Source organism: Tauraco erythrolophus, chromosome 8 (genome assembly GCF_009769465.1).
Source record: "Tauraco erythrolophus isolate bTauEry1 chromosome 8, bTauEry1.pri, whole genome shotgun sequence".
NCBI classification, from domain to species: Eukaryota; Metazoa; Chordata; class Aves; order Musophagiformes; family Musophagidae; genus Tauraco; species Tauraco erythrolophus.
This window is the reverse complement of record NC_141472.1, coordinates 16,672,405-16,689,124: the sequence shown is the minus strand read 5'-3', so window position 1 is coordinate 16,689,124 and position 16,720 is coordinate 16,672,405. Positions and strand designations below refer to the sequence as shown.

Genomic DNA, 16,720 nt, shown 5'->3' with positions numbered 1-16,720 from the left:
CCCCGCCGGCGGGCCGCGGGGTGGGGCCGAGGAGCCGCCGTCGCTGCTCCGGCAGCCCCGGCCTGGCCATGCTGGACTTCGCCATCTTTGCCGTCACTTTCCTGCTCATCTTGGTGGGCGCCGTGCTCTACCTCTACCCGGTAATGCCGCCGGCGGCGTGAGGGGACGCACGGCCCGGCCCCCGGTGCAGGCGGGCAGGGAGCGCGGGGCCGAGCCGCCGCGGCGCCCCGGGCAGCAGCGGCCCCTTCGCACGGCCCCGGGGCTTGGGCGGGGTTTCAGGCCCGCCCTGGCGGTGCCCGGCGCCGGGGCCCCGGGGCCCCGGGGCCCGGGTCCTGCCGGGGCCGTGGCTGAGGCCTGCGGGAGCGCCCGTTGTGCAGGGCGTTCCCGGCCGAGCCAGCGGGGCAGCCCCGGCCGCAGGCTTTGGCACGCATCGTGTTGTAGCCGTCTCGGTGAATCCCTCTTGGAAAGGCTTTGTCCGCTCACCTTGCAGTTTTGCGCGTGTGCAGGTCTCCAGCGCTAAATCCGGGTGTAAGATCTGCGTTGCAAAACTGAGCCTTTAAATCTTTGCGCAGGGATCTTTCATCTAACGAAATGGATAGTCCTGCTTTAGCCAGTGGGACCAGGCACACGCGGTTGATCGGCTTCCTAAGCCTTAGCAGGTTTGAGGCCTGAAGATGTGGCTTATCCAGCTTTTGTTGCATGTTTGTAAGTAACAGAGCAGTATTGGTGTGGAAAATTCATCTCTCCTGCTGGAAAACTGTGGGGCTTGTATAAAATCTGAGTTGAAGGAGGTTGATGCATTTCCTTTTACTCTCTAGGCATCTAGGCAAGCGTCGGGTATCCCTGGGCTGACTCCAACTGATGAAAAGTAAGTGCTTTCCATCTTCACATGACAGTCACGTTTGGCCTTGGCAGTGGATGCTGTTCATGACCAAATAACCTCATTGTATTCCTCAGGGATGGCAACCTGCCAGATATCATTGCCAGCAGCAGTTTGCATGAGTTCCTGGTGAACCTTCATGAGAAATATGGCCCACTGGTCTCTTTCTGGTTTGGAAGGCGTCTTGTCGTCAGCCTTGGCTCAATTGATCTCCTGAAACAACATACTAACCCCAATCGGTTGTGTAAGTGTCCTTTGCTTTGAGTCCATTTGTTCTTTCTGGCCTTGCTGGGCATCCTATGTCAAAGGAAGCTGGGGTTTCATTCTAAGTAGAAAGAAAATGAGACTTAGTTTGCAAGTGACATGATGGTTCAGGTATGTCCTGCTTATTGGATTTGAATATCAATGATCAAGATATGGCCATCCAGAAATTAGTGTGTTTACGTCTTTTACCATCTCCCTGCAGGCAAATGTTGATGGAAAGCATCATGTTTGTTAGTCACTTGAAACAGCAAGGTGAAGATGCGGTAGCAACTTGACGTATGTTTTAAAAGCAGCTTGAAATACAATTTAAGAGGGGGAAAATTGCTAAATTAAATCTGAAAAGAGCTGTGCTAGTTTGTGATAGCTCCCTTGTGTGGTTCAGTGTGGAGGTTTTTGAAGTGTTATTTGAAGAAGTTATTTAACTTTTGTTTTTCTTTGGCATATAGAATTTTGTGCTGAAAACCTCTAGTGATCTTCCAGTCTTAGAAGTGGTCAGCGGTGCTGGTAGCTGAGTTGATTCTCTTAGTCTGGGAGGACATTTTAATTTATGGTATAAGTCTCCTATATGGGTGTTTTTCTTCCTAGGGTGATCACAGACAATAAGTTAACTCAGTTGTTGTTTGGGTTTAACATCTTGTTTTTCCAGTTTTCATTTTATAAGGTTGAATGAGGTGCTAGTTGCACACCTCTGACCTGATACTGTAGGCTGTCTTTAGGTACAGGGAGATATCTCAGCATCACTTTATGCTGGGGTCATGGTAGGTAAGCTTCTTGTTGCATGTTGCATGACAGACGAAAACTGGTGATGATCTGGGGAAGGAGTGGGAGTTGACGAAGATCAGCAAGACACAGTCGATAGAAATGGCACTCCAGAAGGTGGAAACCTGCCCTGAAAGATCTGAATTCACTCAAATGTGTTTGGGGGAGATCGAGCAGACAGTCACTTTCTCAAAGCTCAGAGAAATGATGACAGGCCCCTAGCAGGCAAGTTCTCAGAAATGTACTGAATTTGGGAGTACCCAAATATTGGGGAAAAACAAATACGGTGCCTGGATTTCAATGCAGCAAATGGGACCCCAGCAGTTACAGACTAGCCTGGAGTCCTGCTATGCCAAGGGCTCAACATATTTTTTAAGGATGGGGATAAATAGGAAATGCATACCATACTTCTTTGATAATTCTTCTAGACAAGGAAAGTGATAGAACTGTGTTTCTGTCAGAGTTTCAGTTCATCATTTGTTTGGACACTGCTTGGGCTATCAGTGAAGCTGGAGGTGATGGGATATGAGAAGTTAAAGAGGGAGCAAGGCTGGATTCTGTTGAGAAAGAGAAATGCTGGATTGGGAAGGTGACATAATCCCACTTATGTTAGCAGCCTGCCCTGATGGCATCATGCTGGGACCTCTTGTCAACACAGGGAAGCAGAGTGTTGGAGCAAGGAGTTGTGTGCCCTGAGGGCTGGGGTAGCAGAAGCAGGGAGGGGAGGAGCAAAAGCAGGCTGTGTTAATTGCCTGCAGGATGACACAGCCATGGAAAAAAAAGAAAAGAGTGCATTGAGTCATGTATTTTCTGTAGAGAGAGGAAAGCATCTAGGCTGTTGCACAAGATGAATGTGAGCCAGACTTGGAATCCTGTGTACGGCTCTGACCTCTGTAGTCGGGCATAATTTTGAATAAAGCAAGTGCAAAGAAAGGCTGCCAGTGCTCTCAGAGGAGTGGGGAGCCTGTCGTGCAGGAGGAGCCAGGGAAGGTGTATTCAGCCCAGCAGAAGGAACAGCTTAGGGGGGAATCCTCGTAAAGGCAGCCACAGCAGGCTTGAGAGCTGAGTACTTGAGTTCAGTACAGATCTTGGGATCTGTGATCCGTACTGAACTCAGACCTGGAAAAGCAGCGATGTTACTTGTATTAGTGCTTTCCTTTTAGCACGGGTGTTTGTCAGAAGTGCTCAAACTTCGTTAGAGGTGAGGAATCTTAGTGATTGTTTTTCCTGGAGCTTTGAGATATAAAGAGCACACAATAACTGAGTTGCTGTAGCAAAACAATTCCTGTACCATTTTCCAGTGAGTGGGAATGGGTGTCGTGGTAGCTCTCAGCCACCAGCTGGCTCTGGGCACATCGCAGTTTTGTTGGAGACCTGGCCTTGCCTGTGTCCCTTCTGTGCACACAGTGCTGTGGGACAGGAGACAGTCCACTGTGGACTGGGTTATATCCAATTCCTCACTCGCCAGCCCCACCTGAAACCCTTGCCATGTGACTCCTCAGGAGTGACTCCTGGGCTCTGCAGTCCTGAGTTCGCAGCAATGAGTGTATCAGTTGCATGGGACTGCCAGTTTGCACTAGGGACAGGGGAGAAAAACATGGAGCCCATTTTCTTTCATATGCACCGGGAGAACAGTTCATATGCACTGCAGAACTTTGTAGTTTCTGCAGGTGATGGTGCTAAGCATCCTCTGGCCTCTCCAAATGCCTCTGCTTCCCAGATTTGCTGTGTGGGCTTTACCACCAGCCATGTCTCTTCCTTGCTACCTCAGTACTGTGCCTGGCTCTGCCAGGGCCAGTCAGCAGAGAATCGTGACATGAATAGCAGCAGCCACTCCATGGCAAAGTACCTTGGAGGAGGAATTGGCAGCAGCAGCTAGAGTCACATAACAGCCTGCTCCACGTGGAGAGCCGCAGGTGCCATCTGCTCTGCCAAAACGCACATGCACATACTCCTTGTCGTTCAAAGTGGGAAAGAGGGTGAGATGCAGAGCTTAAAAACATTGGAAGGAAAATGATGTGAGAGAAGAGCATTTAGGAAAGTTTACTGTATTCATGCCTCTGGCCTCATTAGCTCCTTGTGTGTCATTAGGTAGTAAGTCCTCTGCAGGTGGGAATTGTCTCTTCTTGTATGTTTGTCCAGTGGCATAATGAAGCCCTCGTCTCTGCTGGGAATCCTAAATACATCCACGGTTGGTAGAGTCATATGTGTCTAGCCCAGCCTTGATGTTTTCTGATGCCTCAGAAGTTTCACTCTCCGTTTGAGAGAAATAACAGACTGTGATAAACAGTGAAAATCTTCCTCTTGAAAATCCTCTGATTACTGCTTCCAAATAGTTCCTTAAAGATTCTGCCAGTTCTGCAAGACGCACAGAAAAGTTTACAGAAAGGGTAAAGCATATGCCATGCTTTATTGCACAGTTTCGCATCAACACCTAATATACTTCAGCAAATTTATTACATAGAGGCCCCTGGTGGCAAAATTCAGAGATAAAAATATAACTGAAGTGAGCCATGGATATGGAAGATGGAGGATATGTATTTTTGTCTATTATTTTGTACACCGTTGCAAGTGTCTGCGTGGAAGGAAGACGGAAAGTAAGGTGATTAGAAGTAAAAATGATTCTATAGCTTAGTGAGGTACTGTTTTGTGTAAGAGCTTCTCTGCTGGAGACAGCCCTGACTGAGAGAGGGAGGTGTTAGTTTGGGAGGAGGTCATCACCAGGGAACTCAGTGCATGTAAGAGAAATCATGCAGGTGCAGTAGGGTGTCAAATGAGGTTTGCTGGGGCTGCAAAGCAAGGTGAGGAGTGCAGAGAGCAACCTCTGGCTGTCTCATGCGAGCTGATACGTCTTGAGTGCCTAGAAGGACTACAGATCAATCTAGGGGAGAAGGGGAAGGAGCATGCCACGCTCACTGTTGTCACCAAGTCAGTGGCATGACCAGCTGGGAACTAGCAAGCTGGGAACAAGCTTCCAAGGCATTATTAGTAGAGAGTTACTTGGTAGAGCCAGCAGGCAACCTTTGCAGGGGGAGCTCATCACAGGGTGGTACCCTGCCACGGAGAAGAGACCTTATGAGGTCCCAGCCCACACTGAGCAAGAGAAGCTTGACACCCCAAAGAGACTGTTCCTGAGGGAAGGAGCCATGCCTGGCTTGCTGGCCAGAAGTAGCAGCGCCTGATTAAAGAAATTGCAGTTTTCCTCATCCCTGTGTGGTGTGAGTGCCTGACTTTCAAATGTTGTTTCATTTGCTTTCAGTGGATCCCTTTGAGACAATGCTGAAGTCCCTCTTGAGGTACCAGTCCAGCCTGAATGGTGAGACAGGAGAGAGCCACCTGAGGAGAAAGCTGTACGAAAATGGTGTGACCAAGTCCTCGCAAAGTAACTTTGCTCTCATCCAGAAGGTGCGTGACTGCCTTTATACAGCAAAGAAGCCTTGTGTTGGATCACAGGGGAAAGTTTAGTGACAATGATCACTAGGATAAAGGAAGCGCATTCAAATTAGCGGTGGAACTATAAGCATCTGAGACAGCAAACAGCCTCTGCCTGTTGAGGCATGTTGTGAATATTTGGTTTCTCTTAGCTCGAGTGGGTTAGGGGGAAGGGCTGAGCTTGGTGACTTCTTATACCAAGATACCAGATGCAGTTAAAGATACTGGAGCATCTGGATTTTAGATTTATTTCCCAGGACAGAAAGGAGAAGCAAGGATCCAGCTATTGGGACCACAAACAGGTGAATAACTCTTCTGTTGACTCAGTCCAGCAGTCAGAATATGATCTGTTTTACCAGTTGAGCTACTAATATTAAAGGTTTTAAGGTTTCTTTTGAGACAGTTGGAACAGGAGAGGAGGACAAGGCCACCATGTTGGGGGAAAACCTTGGGAAGAGACGGAAGATTTGAGGCTAAAATGTTAACTGTTTAACAATTGAAGGAAACCCTGGAAAGAGTGTGGCTTCATGCCATAGACATGAAAGTGTGGTCTGCCTTAGGAACTGGGTGGGAACGTCTCCAGGGTATGTTTGGTAAATAGGCTGCTGATATTACTGCCGACTAATGGTTCCTTCCCTCTCAAGCTGTCAGAAGAGTTGCTAGCCAAATGGCTCTCCCTCCCTGAGGCACAACACGTGCCACTCTGCCAGCATATGCTGGGCTTTGCCATGAAGTCTGTCACGCAGACAGCTATGGGCAGCAGCTTTGAAGATGACCGGGAAGTCATCCGATTCCGCAGGCACCATGATGCAGTAAGTGTCACAAAGAGCCAGGAAATCTCCTATTATATTTTTCCACACCAGCAGCACACAGCTTGTGTCTGTGACCAGTTTAGTACAAGCTACTGATGAGACGCTAACATTAAGCTTAAGAGCTCTGCCTCAATTGTCCCACACTGAAACTATCAGAAAGATCCCACTGTTGATCCTGCTGTCATTAGTCTAAGGTGTTTCTAAAGGATCTGTGGGGATCAGAAACACATCCAATGGCAGTTGAGAGGTGTTTGGTACCTAAGTCAGTTAAACTCTACTGGGAATGCCAGTGGAACTTCTCCTTTTCAAAGATCTTACGAAGGCTCCGTGATGTTGTGGAGAAAGGAAGATCTCAGGAGGTTCCAAGATGTGTCCACATCTGAGGATGTTAAATCTGCTGGTGATAGGATAGGAAAGAAACAGTTTCATCTCCCATTTAAGATTCCTATGTCTTTTCCCCTGCGGCTGTAATTACAGTTGTTTCATTTCAACTGAATTTCAGCTATTATAGATATAATACCTGGAATGGGACATGGTGTCCTAAAGAGACCAGTTCCATATTCACAGGAAGTCTTCATTTTATTTGATGTTTTCATTATCATTCTCATTTCATTTTCATTCTTTGTACGGCAGAGAAGGCTTGTGTTGGATCACAGGGGAAAGTTTAGTAGGGAAGACTAGAAGAGTCCCAGCAGTCTCGGGCTGTGGTGAGTGATTGTGCTTTTCTCTTTCCTTCTTTCAGATCTGGTCAGAGATTGGGAAGGGTTTCTTGGATGGGTCCCTTGACAAAAACATGACTAGGAAGAAGCTCTACGAAGATGGTAGGTTCCTCCCAAAATCACAGTCTTCCTCCCGTACCGATTAATACTTAGAGATAGCTAGCCTATGTGTCGTGGTTTAACCCCAGCTGGCAGCTAAGCACCGCACAGCCCCAACCCCCAGTGGGATGAGGGTGAATCAGAAGGACAAAAGTTGGGATAAAAACAATTTAATAGGTAAAGGAAAAGCCGCACGCACAAGCAAAGCAAACCAAGGAATTAATTCACTGCTTCCCATCGGCAGGCAGGTGTTCAGCCATATCCAGGAAAGCAGGGCTCCATCACGCGTAACGGTGACTTGAGAAGACAAACGCCATTACTCTGAACATCCCCCTCTTCCTTCTTCTTCCTCCAGCTTTATATGCTGAGCATGATGTCGTATGGTATGGGGATACCCCTTTGGTCAGTTAGACTCAGCTGTCCCAACTGTGTCCCCTCCCAACTCCTTGTGCAGCCCCAGCCTCCTCGCTGGTGGGGTGGTGTGAGAGGCAGAAAAGGTCTGGACTCTGTGTAAGCGCTGCTCAGCAACAACTGAAACGTCCCTGTGTTATCAACGCTGTTTTCAACACTGTCGTGGTTTAGCCCAGCCAGCAGCTAAGCTACCACGCTGACACTCAGTCACACTTTCCCCTCAGTGGGATGGAGAGGAGAATTGGAAGAAAAAGGTAAAACTTCTGGGTTGGGATAAGGAGAGTTTAATAGGACAGCACAAAGAGAGAGAAGGGTTAATAACAACAATAATACTGATAAAAGAACAACACAAAGCGAGTGATACAATTGCTCAGCACCTGGAACCCGATGCATAGCCTGTTCTCGCATCCCGCTCTCGATCTGCGTTTCCCCTTCCCGACTAGCTCCCCAATATACGTACTGAGCATGAAGTCATATGGTATCGAATATACCCCTGGCTAGTTTGGGTCAGCTCCTCTAACTGTGTCCCCTGTCAGCTTCTTGTGAAAATTAACTCTCTCCCAGCCAAACCCAGGACAAGCACAAATCCAAAACATAGCCTCATACTAGCTACTATGAATAAAATTTACTCTACTCCAGCCAAAACCAGCACAGTATGGAAGCACTTAATTTGCCCAGCTGTCTTGGCTTTTCTGCAGAGTTGATCGTCATGCTGTAAGCTGCCAAATGTGTCCTTACTCTTGCCTAAGATCATTGTTTTGGAGATGAGTGAGAAGCCTGCCATTGCGCAAGGAGTTTGTAGGACTGGAACTCTAGTTCCAGGTCTACTTCTAGGGTCTGTCCAGCCTGTAGGCTGATAGAGGACCCTGTGAAATATCTTGTGCTTGCTCCCTTCCTGTTCTGTTCCCTAGTGTCCACTTTTGACCTCTCTTGGAGGCAGGCAACTGTGCTAGGTGGAGAGAGGTGGAGCCAATTCATTTGGCCTCAATGGTCATTCTTATGATGCATCATTTGGTGAATGCACTGCCAGACAGTCACTCGTAGGGCTAGAAGACACAAGTACAGAGGTGCTGCTTTGATGGATGCTTTCCACGTGATAGCCGCTGATGTGCTTTTAACATGGTAATACAATTTTCAAGTCTGTTATGGCAGTCCTTGTATTTCTCATATATTTCACAGTGAGTTATTTTATTTTTCAGTTGTCTTGTCTTTTTTGCTGTTAGTAGTTACAGCATTTCAGTATTGATTGATAAAATGTTAAACAAAATTAGCTTGTATCTAGAACTAAGGATTTGCTTGTGAATCCTCCAGACCCAGTGTTTCCTTCTTTATGTTGCTGGTTCTGTGGGTTTCAGAACCTGAGGACAACTACTGCCTTGTTAAAATGGGCTTCTCCCACGGGCACTTGTTCAGGACTGTTCCTGAGTTGTAGTAGGATGATGCATTAGGACACAATTTCACAAACTCCGCATAGTGAGGCTTGGTGTTTAAGTGTTGCTGGCCTTCCCATGCAGAGAGGAGGGAGGAAGGGTAGTTCTAAGACAAGTGGGCTGAATTGGGCCTTAATAAATTGAGTTTCAGATCCACTTTCTGCTCCTTGTTTCCTGGGTAGTCTTGAGTAGGTCATTTAAAGCAGACTGCCAATGGCATCTAGGTCCGTAACTCCCCCACTGTTGCCACAACAGCCATCAGGAAGGCATCCAGATATCTTCAGATGTGTGGACTCATTGTGCCAAAACCCTCCCACGTTTTCGCCGCCATCCTCTCTCTGTCTACGCAGACTCTTTAGCAGAGAGCCATCCTCTTGCACCGTGCTCGTAGAACCCCTAGCAGAAGGGACACCATCAGTGGCTGGAGGTGCTCTAACACTTCAGTAATTATAACTCCACAGGCCACGCAAGTAGTGTTATCTAGCTCAATAATTTTTTATGGGGCTGATTAAACATGTCCTCTGCTGGTTCAACACTAACTGTTACTTGACTTCCCCTGACGTGATTTCAGCTCGGAGAGTGCATGTCTCAGCTATACCTGTAAGGGTGGCTTTTTATAGGCAACCAGTCTTACTTGGTTCCTACATTTTCAGCTGAATTGCAGATACCACCTTCCAAATTGACAGTAACATGTAACAGAGGCTGCTTCTGTAAGTGAGCCCAGCAGGGACAGCTGGTCTGAAAATCTGCTTGGGGAGATGGATTTGCTTCTCTGCAGCACTCAGGATGATGAAGTTTTAAAATAAGCATTTCTTTTTGCTTCCAAAGCTCTGAAGGAGATGGAATCCACCTTAAAGAAAGTTACAAAGGAGCACCGAGGCAGATCATTCAACAGGCACGTCTTTATAGACACCCTGCTGCAGGGGAACCTGAGTGACCAGCAGGTCTGTGCAGCTGTTACGTCATTACACAGTAATTGACTTTTGCTATTACAAAGTCATTACATTGTAGCTTTTGATTAATTTAAGTTTTTGCATCTTAGGTCAGATTCCTTAATACAGCAAGGTTTCTCATTCTTTTTCCATTCCTACAATGTTTAATTTTGTTAGACTTCGGTAGCTTCCCTTGCCACTGCTTCGTTGCTGTTTTTATAAACCAGAAGTATGTTAGTATCAAGCATGTCTCATGTGCCATTCTGGTGGAAGTTCTGTAGAGAGTTCAGTCTGTGTCTTCTAGATGTATTTCCTGCTCTCTGCACCAAATGGATTTCATGCACTTGAATGGAGAATGTGCCACTTCTTTTTTAGCTTTACGGTTTTATGAACTTCATTCTCTGAAGTAGATTTTATTTCCTAGATTCTGGAAGATACAATGATTTTCTCCTTGGCAGGATCCATAATCACTGCTAACTGTAAGTACAGATTTTAGGTAACTTTCCATCCTTAGACTCAACTGGCTAAAACTGTGTGTGATGACATAAAACTTATTCTAGGCTAATAAAAGATTATATTCATCATTCTGTTTCTCCTGAGATGCAGATGTATAGAAGAAGCTAATTTTACAACGGACTTTCGACTCAGCTTCACAGCTAGTGAGTTGAAACTAAGCTGTGTTTGACAACCTTCCCAGTCTTTTGGTGAACCTTAGAATTTCTTCCCATTGCTTTCCACTTGCACTCTAACCCCAGCCAACTGATGCTAAATTTGATGAAAAAGCACCAAGAGGTGTAATCCACAAATATCATGTTGTAAAATAGGTTCTGGCACATGGGAAGGAAATTAGAGCAGAGTGCTGCAACCTGACTGACTGCTTTGAATTTCTGGAGGATAGCTGTGTTCCATGTATGGAAGACGTTCAAAGGAGCTACTTTGAGATTTGTGCAAAGATTATGGAAAAAACCCCCAACAAAACCCAAATTAAGATACAACCAGGAGCTGTGTAAAGTGTGTAAAGTCTCTTATGATAGGGCAATGACTATCAGGCCCTGTATCTCAGCCAATGATGCTGAGACTCCAAAGAAAACCTCCCAGGAGCAGCTGGGTGTTAAAGAATGTGGAAAATTAATTTGGCAACTATGATAATACTCTCTTCAGAGAATATCCTCTCCAGGAAGACTATCATTTTAAGGGGCTTGACTCCTCAGGGATTCCAGATAGTTCTCATGAATAGACAGTTCGGAGTGGTAGAAGCATTTCCTTGTAGCTTTAGGGAAACTGCATCCTACACACTAATTTCTTATGCAAGGTTTCTTTTCACTCTGCTGTTGAAGATATCTCTTGAGTACCTCACAAAATAGGTGTAGGGGAGACAAGAGCTGGCCAACCTGCTGCAGAGAGCTGTACTGTTCTTTTTGCTCCCTGTCAGGAGCCCCAGACATTGGCTGTCTGGAGCACTCACCTGAGATGTCCTGGGGAAGTCCCCTAAATAAGGGACTTTTCTGATGCTTTGGCCAAACTAGTGTTTCATTTGCATGGTTGGTCTAATAACCCTGGTTCCCCAGGGTTTGCTGGGTTGTGTGGTCCCTTCCCCAGAGCTGTGAGGCTGAATGGTTCAGTCTCCTGCACAGCTCGCAAAGCTCCTCATCATATTGGAAAGAGAATTTTAGCTTGCAGGGTCTCTCATTACACAGGAGTCCAGCCTCTAATCCTGCCACTGAATACAGAATCAGTACAGCCTGTGAACAGAGTTCACTCTCTTTTGGGTCAAAAAGTAACGTCGCAAATACAGGAAGTAAGAAAACTGAATGCAGTTTGTAAGGGACTGCATTTTCTGGGTTCAGTCTTGTCTTCATTTATTCCCCAGTGTGTACCTGGGCAGTCTATTTCCTGACAACCTCAGAAGATGTCCAGCAGAATCTCTACAAGGAGATGGACCGTGTTTTGGGGAAGGGACCAATTACACATGAGAAAATCGAGCAGCTCAGGTGAGTCCCATGGAAGGAACTGCAGAGGAAGGGTATCTCATATGGTGGGAGCAGAGGCTTCATGTGCAGTAGCCTGATGTACAGCCTACAATGGGCCAGGAGCAGGCATCCAAAAGCTACTCCCTTCTTTTTTCTGGAAGTGATCAAACCACAGAATGACTTGCAGAACAGAGAGAATCTGCTGTAGGGCTCCAGACATGGGGACGAAGCTGCTCTCTTCAGGGTGTCTATAGGAAGCCCTTTAAGTTCATTGGCAGAGGAAAACACAGAATCCGTGCCCTGGCTGCCAGGCCAAAATTTGTTTGCTTACTGTTTTGTTTGGTTTCTGTCCTAGTTTTCCAAAAGTAGAGGTAATCAGTCATTTTAATAGTTGGATTCATGTTAGACATATTTAGAGAAGAAGCATAGAAGAGTCTTTTCAAAGGGCCCCAGAACCAGGATGACGGCTGGTCAACAGTGTGCCTTTATTTTTCATGCACCTGTTGGTGCAACTGGGTGCATTTTGTATTTGGACTAGTGTTAGAGTTTCATTCAGTAAGGGAGTATTGAGTATGTGAGTTTCTTGCTGCTGCTTGTATCGGTGAGAGGTCCAGGAAAAGCTTATGCTTTTTAGCAGTGTTAGTTTGGTTTAATAGCTGAAAAAAGCATGGTGAAGAGAGATTTTGATAATGTTTCCTAAAAGCCAACAATGGAATTTAATGCTTCTTGCAAAGATACTCAGATTCCTTGCCAGAAAAAAATGAAGTGCGTCTGTGTGGCTTGAGACAGCTCCAGGAGCAGCCTGTGACCCTAAATGCAGCAGGTGACTCAGCTGTCCATGCTGCCACAAGGACATGGACAGGCTTTTCTCTGCGAGTGTTAAACTAACCAAGTCTTACTGGTTGCAGATACTGTCGGCAGGTCCTGTGCGAGACAGTGCGAACAGCAAAGCTTACTCCCATTGCGGCACAGCTGCAGGAGCTGGAGGGCAGAGTTGACCAACATACTATCCCCAAAGAGGTAGAGCAGTACTGGGAGCCCTGGGCCACCCTCCTTTCCTGAAGGGTAATTTGCTGTTTCCTCTTCTTCCTGCGGAGAGGTGAGGCAGGAAGACCATTTCTTCTGACGCTATTGAACCCGAGCAGCTGCTCTGTCATCTGAAAGTACACTTTAGCTCAAAGTGTGCCCTGCAGTTCTTCTGTGGGAGAAGCTCTGGGAATTCATGTTCTCTTCTGAGCAGATTTGCTTCTGGTTCTGGGTCCACCAGGAGTGAATCATCTTTTGAAGGGGCTTATGGGTTCAGTTGTGCATAAAAGAGCATGATTTCAGGCCTGACACGTCACCCGTGTTTCCCACACAGACTGGTATCTTCCATACATACATGCCAGCAATAGTTATTGCAATAGTTATCAAAATGGGATCAGACCCATTAAAGTTAAAATCCTGACATCTAGGCATGGATTACAGAAACTGTGTATGAATATAGCATGTTATCTTTTTAATCCACCTAATAAATATGAGTAGTCTACAGAATAATTGTCATCCAGCAGGGCTGTCCAGAGTTGTCTTTAGTTGTGCGTTTCTTTCTACTCTGACATACACGTCCTAATTTTCTTTGCAGACACTTGTGCTTTATGCTCTTGGTGTGATGCTGCAAGATAGTTCATCATGGCCGTCACCATACAAGTATGTAGAATTAAGAATTTTATTGCAACCAATTCCTTTCCTTTTTTAAATTAATATTGTTTACGTCTTACAGCACAGCCTGTTTGGCAGCAGGGCCTGCCTTAAGCAGATTTTGGAGATGAAAGGGAGTCTGTAAGAAAATCAATTTATGAAGGTCTTGGTTTGTTTGTCTCCATGGGTGGCATTTTGGGGCAATTCAAGTCGTGATCCTACCGTGTTCCGGTCTGCGTGTGTGTATGTGTTAGAGTTTAATAGCAACTTTGTTTGCACGCGCGCGCACACACACACACACAGAGCTTCCCTGGAAAATGCTGGTAACTTCTTTTTAAGTTTTTTTTGTGAGAGAGAAACAGTGATTTGAATGGCTTTGGAATCACTGCTTGTCATTGTGAAACCATGACACAAGAGAGGAAATGTCAGTCTGAAGTTTTGTTTTTTTCAGGAGGAAGGGAAATGCTACCTCATTACTTCTATCTGTGAATACAAAACTGCATCCAGGCCAGTATTTTGGAGGTTAAAGAAAAAATTGCTGTAGCTTCCTGCGGCCTCCAGGTGGCAAATATTAACGTGTGACTGACTGACTTCACTTGGGCTGGGAAAAAAATGTGGGTCGGTTATTCCAGACAGAGAGAACAGACAGTTGAGATTTAGGAGAAAGAACAGAGCTTTAGAACAGCACTTGTCCTCTTCTGCAAGTGTAGCTCTTACAAAAGAGTCAGGCATTGATGCACTGATCTAAAAGCGTCTTGGCAGAGATTGCCCACTAGGATTGGACATGCTCTGATTTTAGGAAGGGTTTGCTGAGGCCTCATGGGAGAGATAGTGAGGACTGCTGTGAGCACAGTGTGTTTATTCCAAGGAGGAGGAGATTGAGGTTGAAGTTTAGACAGAGGTAGACATATATTTCTGTGACAGAGGTAGGAGATCAGCTCTTTGTGATCCTTTCACCTACCTACTGTATAAAAACACTGTGCATGGTGTTTGCCCTCCCTAATTTTTTGCTAGGCAGCTGAATGAGCTGAATGTTCTTTCCTATTACAACATCTGTAATTTGCCACTTCAGTTCAGAGGGAACATAAGTTTGATGCTGCTTTTACTGAGGGTCAGCACCCACATGCCTTTTCACCTTGGTAGAGGCAGAGCTTGGATGTTTAGACTGAGAGCCAAAGGCTTGAAGTATAAGCAGAAAGATTTAGCAGAAAGTGAAAGAGAACTGCCTTCCATCCATCAAATTTCCTGGTGGTGTTTTTTTTTAAATATATTTAAATTAAATGATATTTTATTAGTCTCCCTGTGGTTAGTTGATTATGAGAAACTTGTTTTAACTCATGCCAGCCCTGGATAATAGTTTTCTCACAGCCTCTACCATCCTAATGCTGGAAACCACTTTTCTCACTTGAATGAGTCACCAGCTTCCCTCCCCCAGCACATACACATACACACACCAGATGCTTGAAGAGAAGGGTGAGGGGCAAGGAGAAAAGGGAAATATTTTTGGAAGTGAGAGAGAAAGGGACACAGGAGGAAAGGGAGACAAATCAGATTGTGTATGCCCTGGAGGGGAATAGAGGGCAGGTAGCAGCATCAGCTCAGCTGTGTGCTCAAGCTAAATACCCACTGCTGAGAGGTAATGCATATTACTTACAGCCCTTTGTCACACTAACTCGGTTTATCAGCATTTTGACCAAGCTGGAACACAGCTGACCATCTGGGAACATAGATGGAGTGGATGCACAATTGCCTTCATATATCTGTGTGGAATTACCCAGCATGATTTAGAGCGAATTAGCGAGATTCTGTATTTCATTCCTGGTTTCTTACTTGTGTGTGTGCACACAATGTCTGGGGAAAGGATCCCGTGCCTGCACAGAAAGCCTCAGTGTATTTTGTCTTTCATAGGTTTGATCCAGAGAGATTTAATGAGGAATCAGCCATGAAAAACCTCTCCATGTTGGGTTTTTCAGGAAGCCAGGAGTGCCCGGAGTTAAGGTGAGCAGGTACCTCTGTCAGAGACAGGAGAGAAGGTGCTTTCAGCCTCTTCTTGCTACTACTGAGACAATCTGTCCAAGCTGGCAGTCGTCCTTTGACAGATGTACATCATAGCAAGGTTTTTATTCTTTTCTCTTGCCTCTTCCCTCAGGTTTGCCTATATGGTGGCTACAGTTCTGCTGAGTGTCCTGGTAAGGAAACTGTATCTCCACCCAGTGAAAGGACAAGTCATGGAGATCAAATATGAGCTGGTAACCTCACCAAAAGAAGAAGCCTGGATAACGGTGTCTAAGAGAAGCTAAGAGTAAGCAAAACAAGAGGCTTAAAGTGCCAGCAGTGAAGTTCTGAGCGAGGATCTTAGGGGGAATCCTGCGGGCACCACACTGACTCAGCCAAGGAATTTTACATCCAGATTTTGTTACCTTTCACGTTCTTAACCACATACCTCTCTTGGGTACTTTTTCTAACTCAACCGGTAGTCACATTAAAGTAGATTTAATCTGTATGCCTTTTATACATTTGCTTTTGGATCTCTAGCCAAACCATTGCAAAGGAAGCAACAAAACTTTGCAGTGGTTTATGTATGAACTGTTGGCTGCCAGCTAGTCAAAGACCAGACCTCTGGTTAATCCAGCCCCTTTCCAACAGCAGCCAGAGCTGGATAAGAGTGCCTCTCTTATCAAGTGGAATGCTTCTTTGTAGATCCTAGCTAGATAAGACTTTGGAGACACAGGGACAAAGCCTTTCTGTCTATAAGGTATTTTTATACAAAGTGTCTTTCCTTCCCTTGAGCTATAGCTATAGCTGTCAAGAAGAGCAGATATATCTCGTGAGAAGTGTGTGTGAGAGAGAGAGAAAGTGGGGCAGGAATTGCACCACTGGTTCTCTTGCTGTGTAATCTTGCCATGCTGTGGGGTTGCAAGGGAAAAGATGACTGAGAAATGCTAGTAAATGATAAGAATAAAATTGGTTTGGCCCTTGAGAAAACAGAGGCATCAATAATAATATAATGAAATGAAATAAAACCACAGAACAAAGCCCTGAGAAGGGGATTCTCTATCCTGACAGTTCTTAGGGCAGCATCTAATCTAATCAGCATCAGAAATTGATGACAGATGCTTGCAATTCATTCAGCACTGGGTCAGCATGAGACTGATCATGCAAATACTGGAAAGAGAGAGTGCTGATTTTATAGGGCTCTGGATTAATGTTGTACTTAATAACTTAAAAGCCTTTCAAAGAATCCTCTTCCTCCTCCAAAATGGGTGCCAGCCAAAGCAGCATCACATGCCACATGTTCACATGCTTTTCCCTGCTTCTTTCTTTCTCTTTTGGCT

The 16,720-nt window shown here is 45.7% G+C and overlaps 1 protein-coding gene across 2 annotated transcripts; it reads left to right on the top strand.

The window, feature by feature from the left end:
- The first annotated feature begins 33 nt into the window (after window positions 1-33).
- On the top strand, window positions 34-15,888 carry CYP20A1 (cytochrome P450 family 20 subfamily A member 1). 2 transcript variants are annotated; one of them, XM_086615315.1, is made up of 13 exons: window positions 34-140; window positions 819-868; window positions 958-1,124; window positions 5,163-5,308; window positions 5,980-6,147; window positions 6,890-6,968; window positions 9,635-9,750; window positions 10,163-10,217; window positions 11,609-11,729; window positions 12,617-12,728; window positions 13,330-13,394; window positions 15,294-15,383; window positions 15,535-15,888. In XM_086615315.1, exons 1-13 carry the CDS (start codon window positions 69-71, stop codon window positions 15,683-15,685), a joined length of 1,392 nt encoding a protein of 463 aa, XP_086471441.1. In that variant the 5' UTR covers window positions 34-68; the 3' UTR covers window positions 15,686-15,888. The 2 variants fall into 2 exon arrangements, with proteins under 2 accessions (XP_086471441.1, XP_086471442.1); XM_086615316.1 differs by lacking the exon at window positions 34-140 and adding an exon at window positions 583-705.
- The last annotated feature ends 832 nt before the right edge of the window (window positions 15,889-16,720 follow it).

Coding starts and splice junctions, on each gene's coding strand:
- CYP20A1 (XM_086615315.1), top strand. CDS start 69: ATGCTGGACTTCGCCATCTTTGCCGTCACTTTCCTGCTCATCTTGGTG. Junction 6,969..9,634: donor GAAGAAGCTCTACGAAGATG/GTAGGTTCCTCC, acceptor TTGCTTCCAAAG/CTCTGAAGGAGATGGAATCC. Junction 12,729..13,329: donor AACATACTATCCCCAAAGAG/GTAGAGCAGTAC, acceptor TTTTCTTTGCAG/ACACTTGTGCTTTATGCTCT.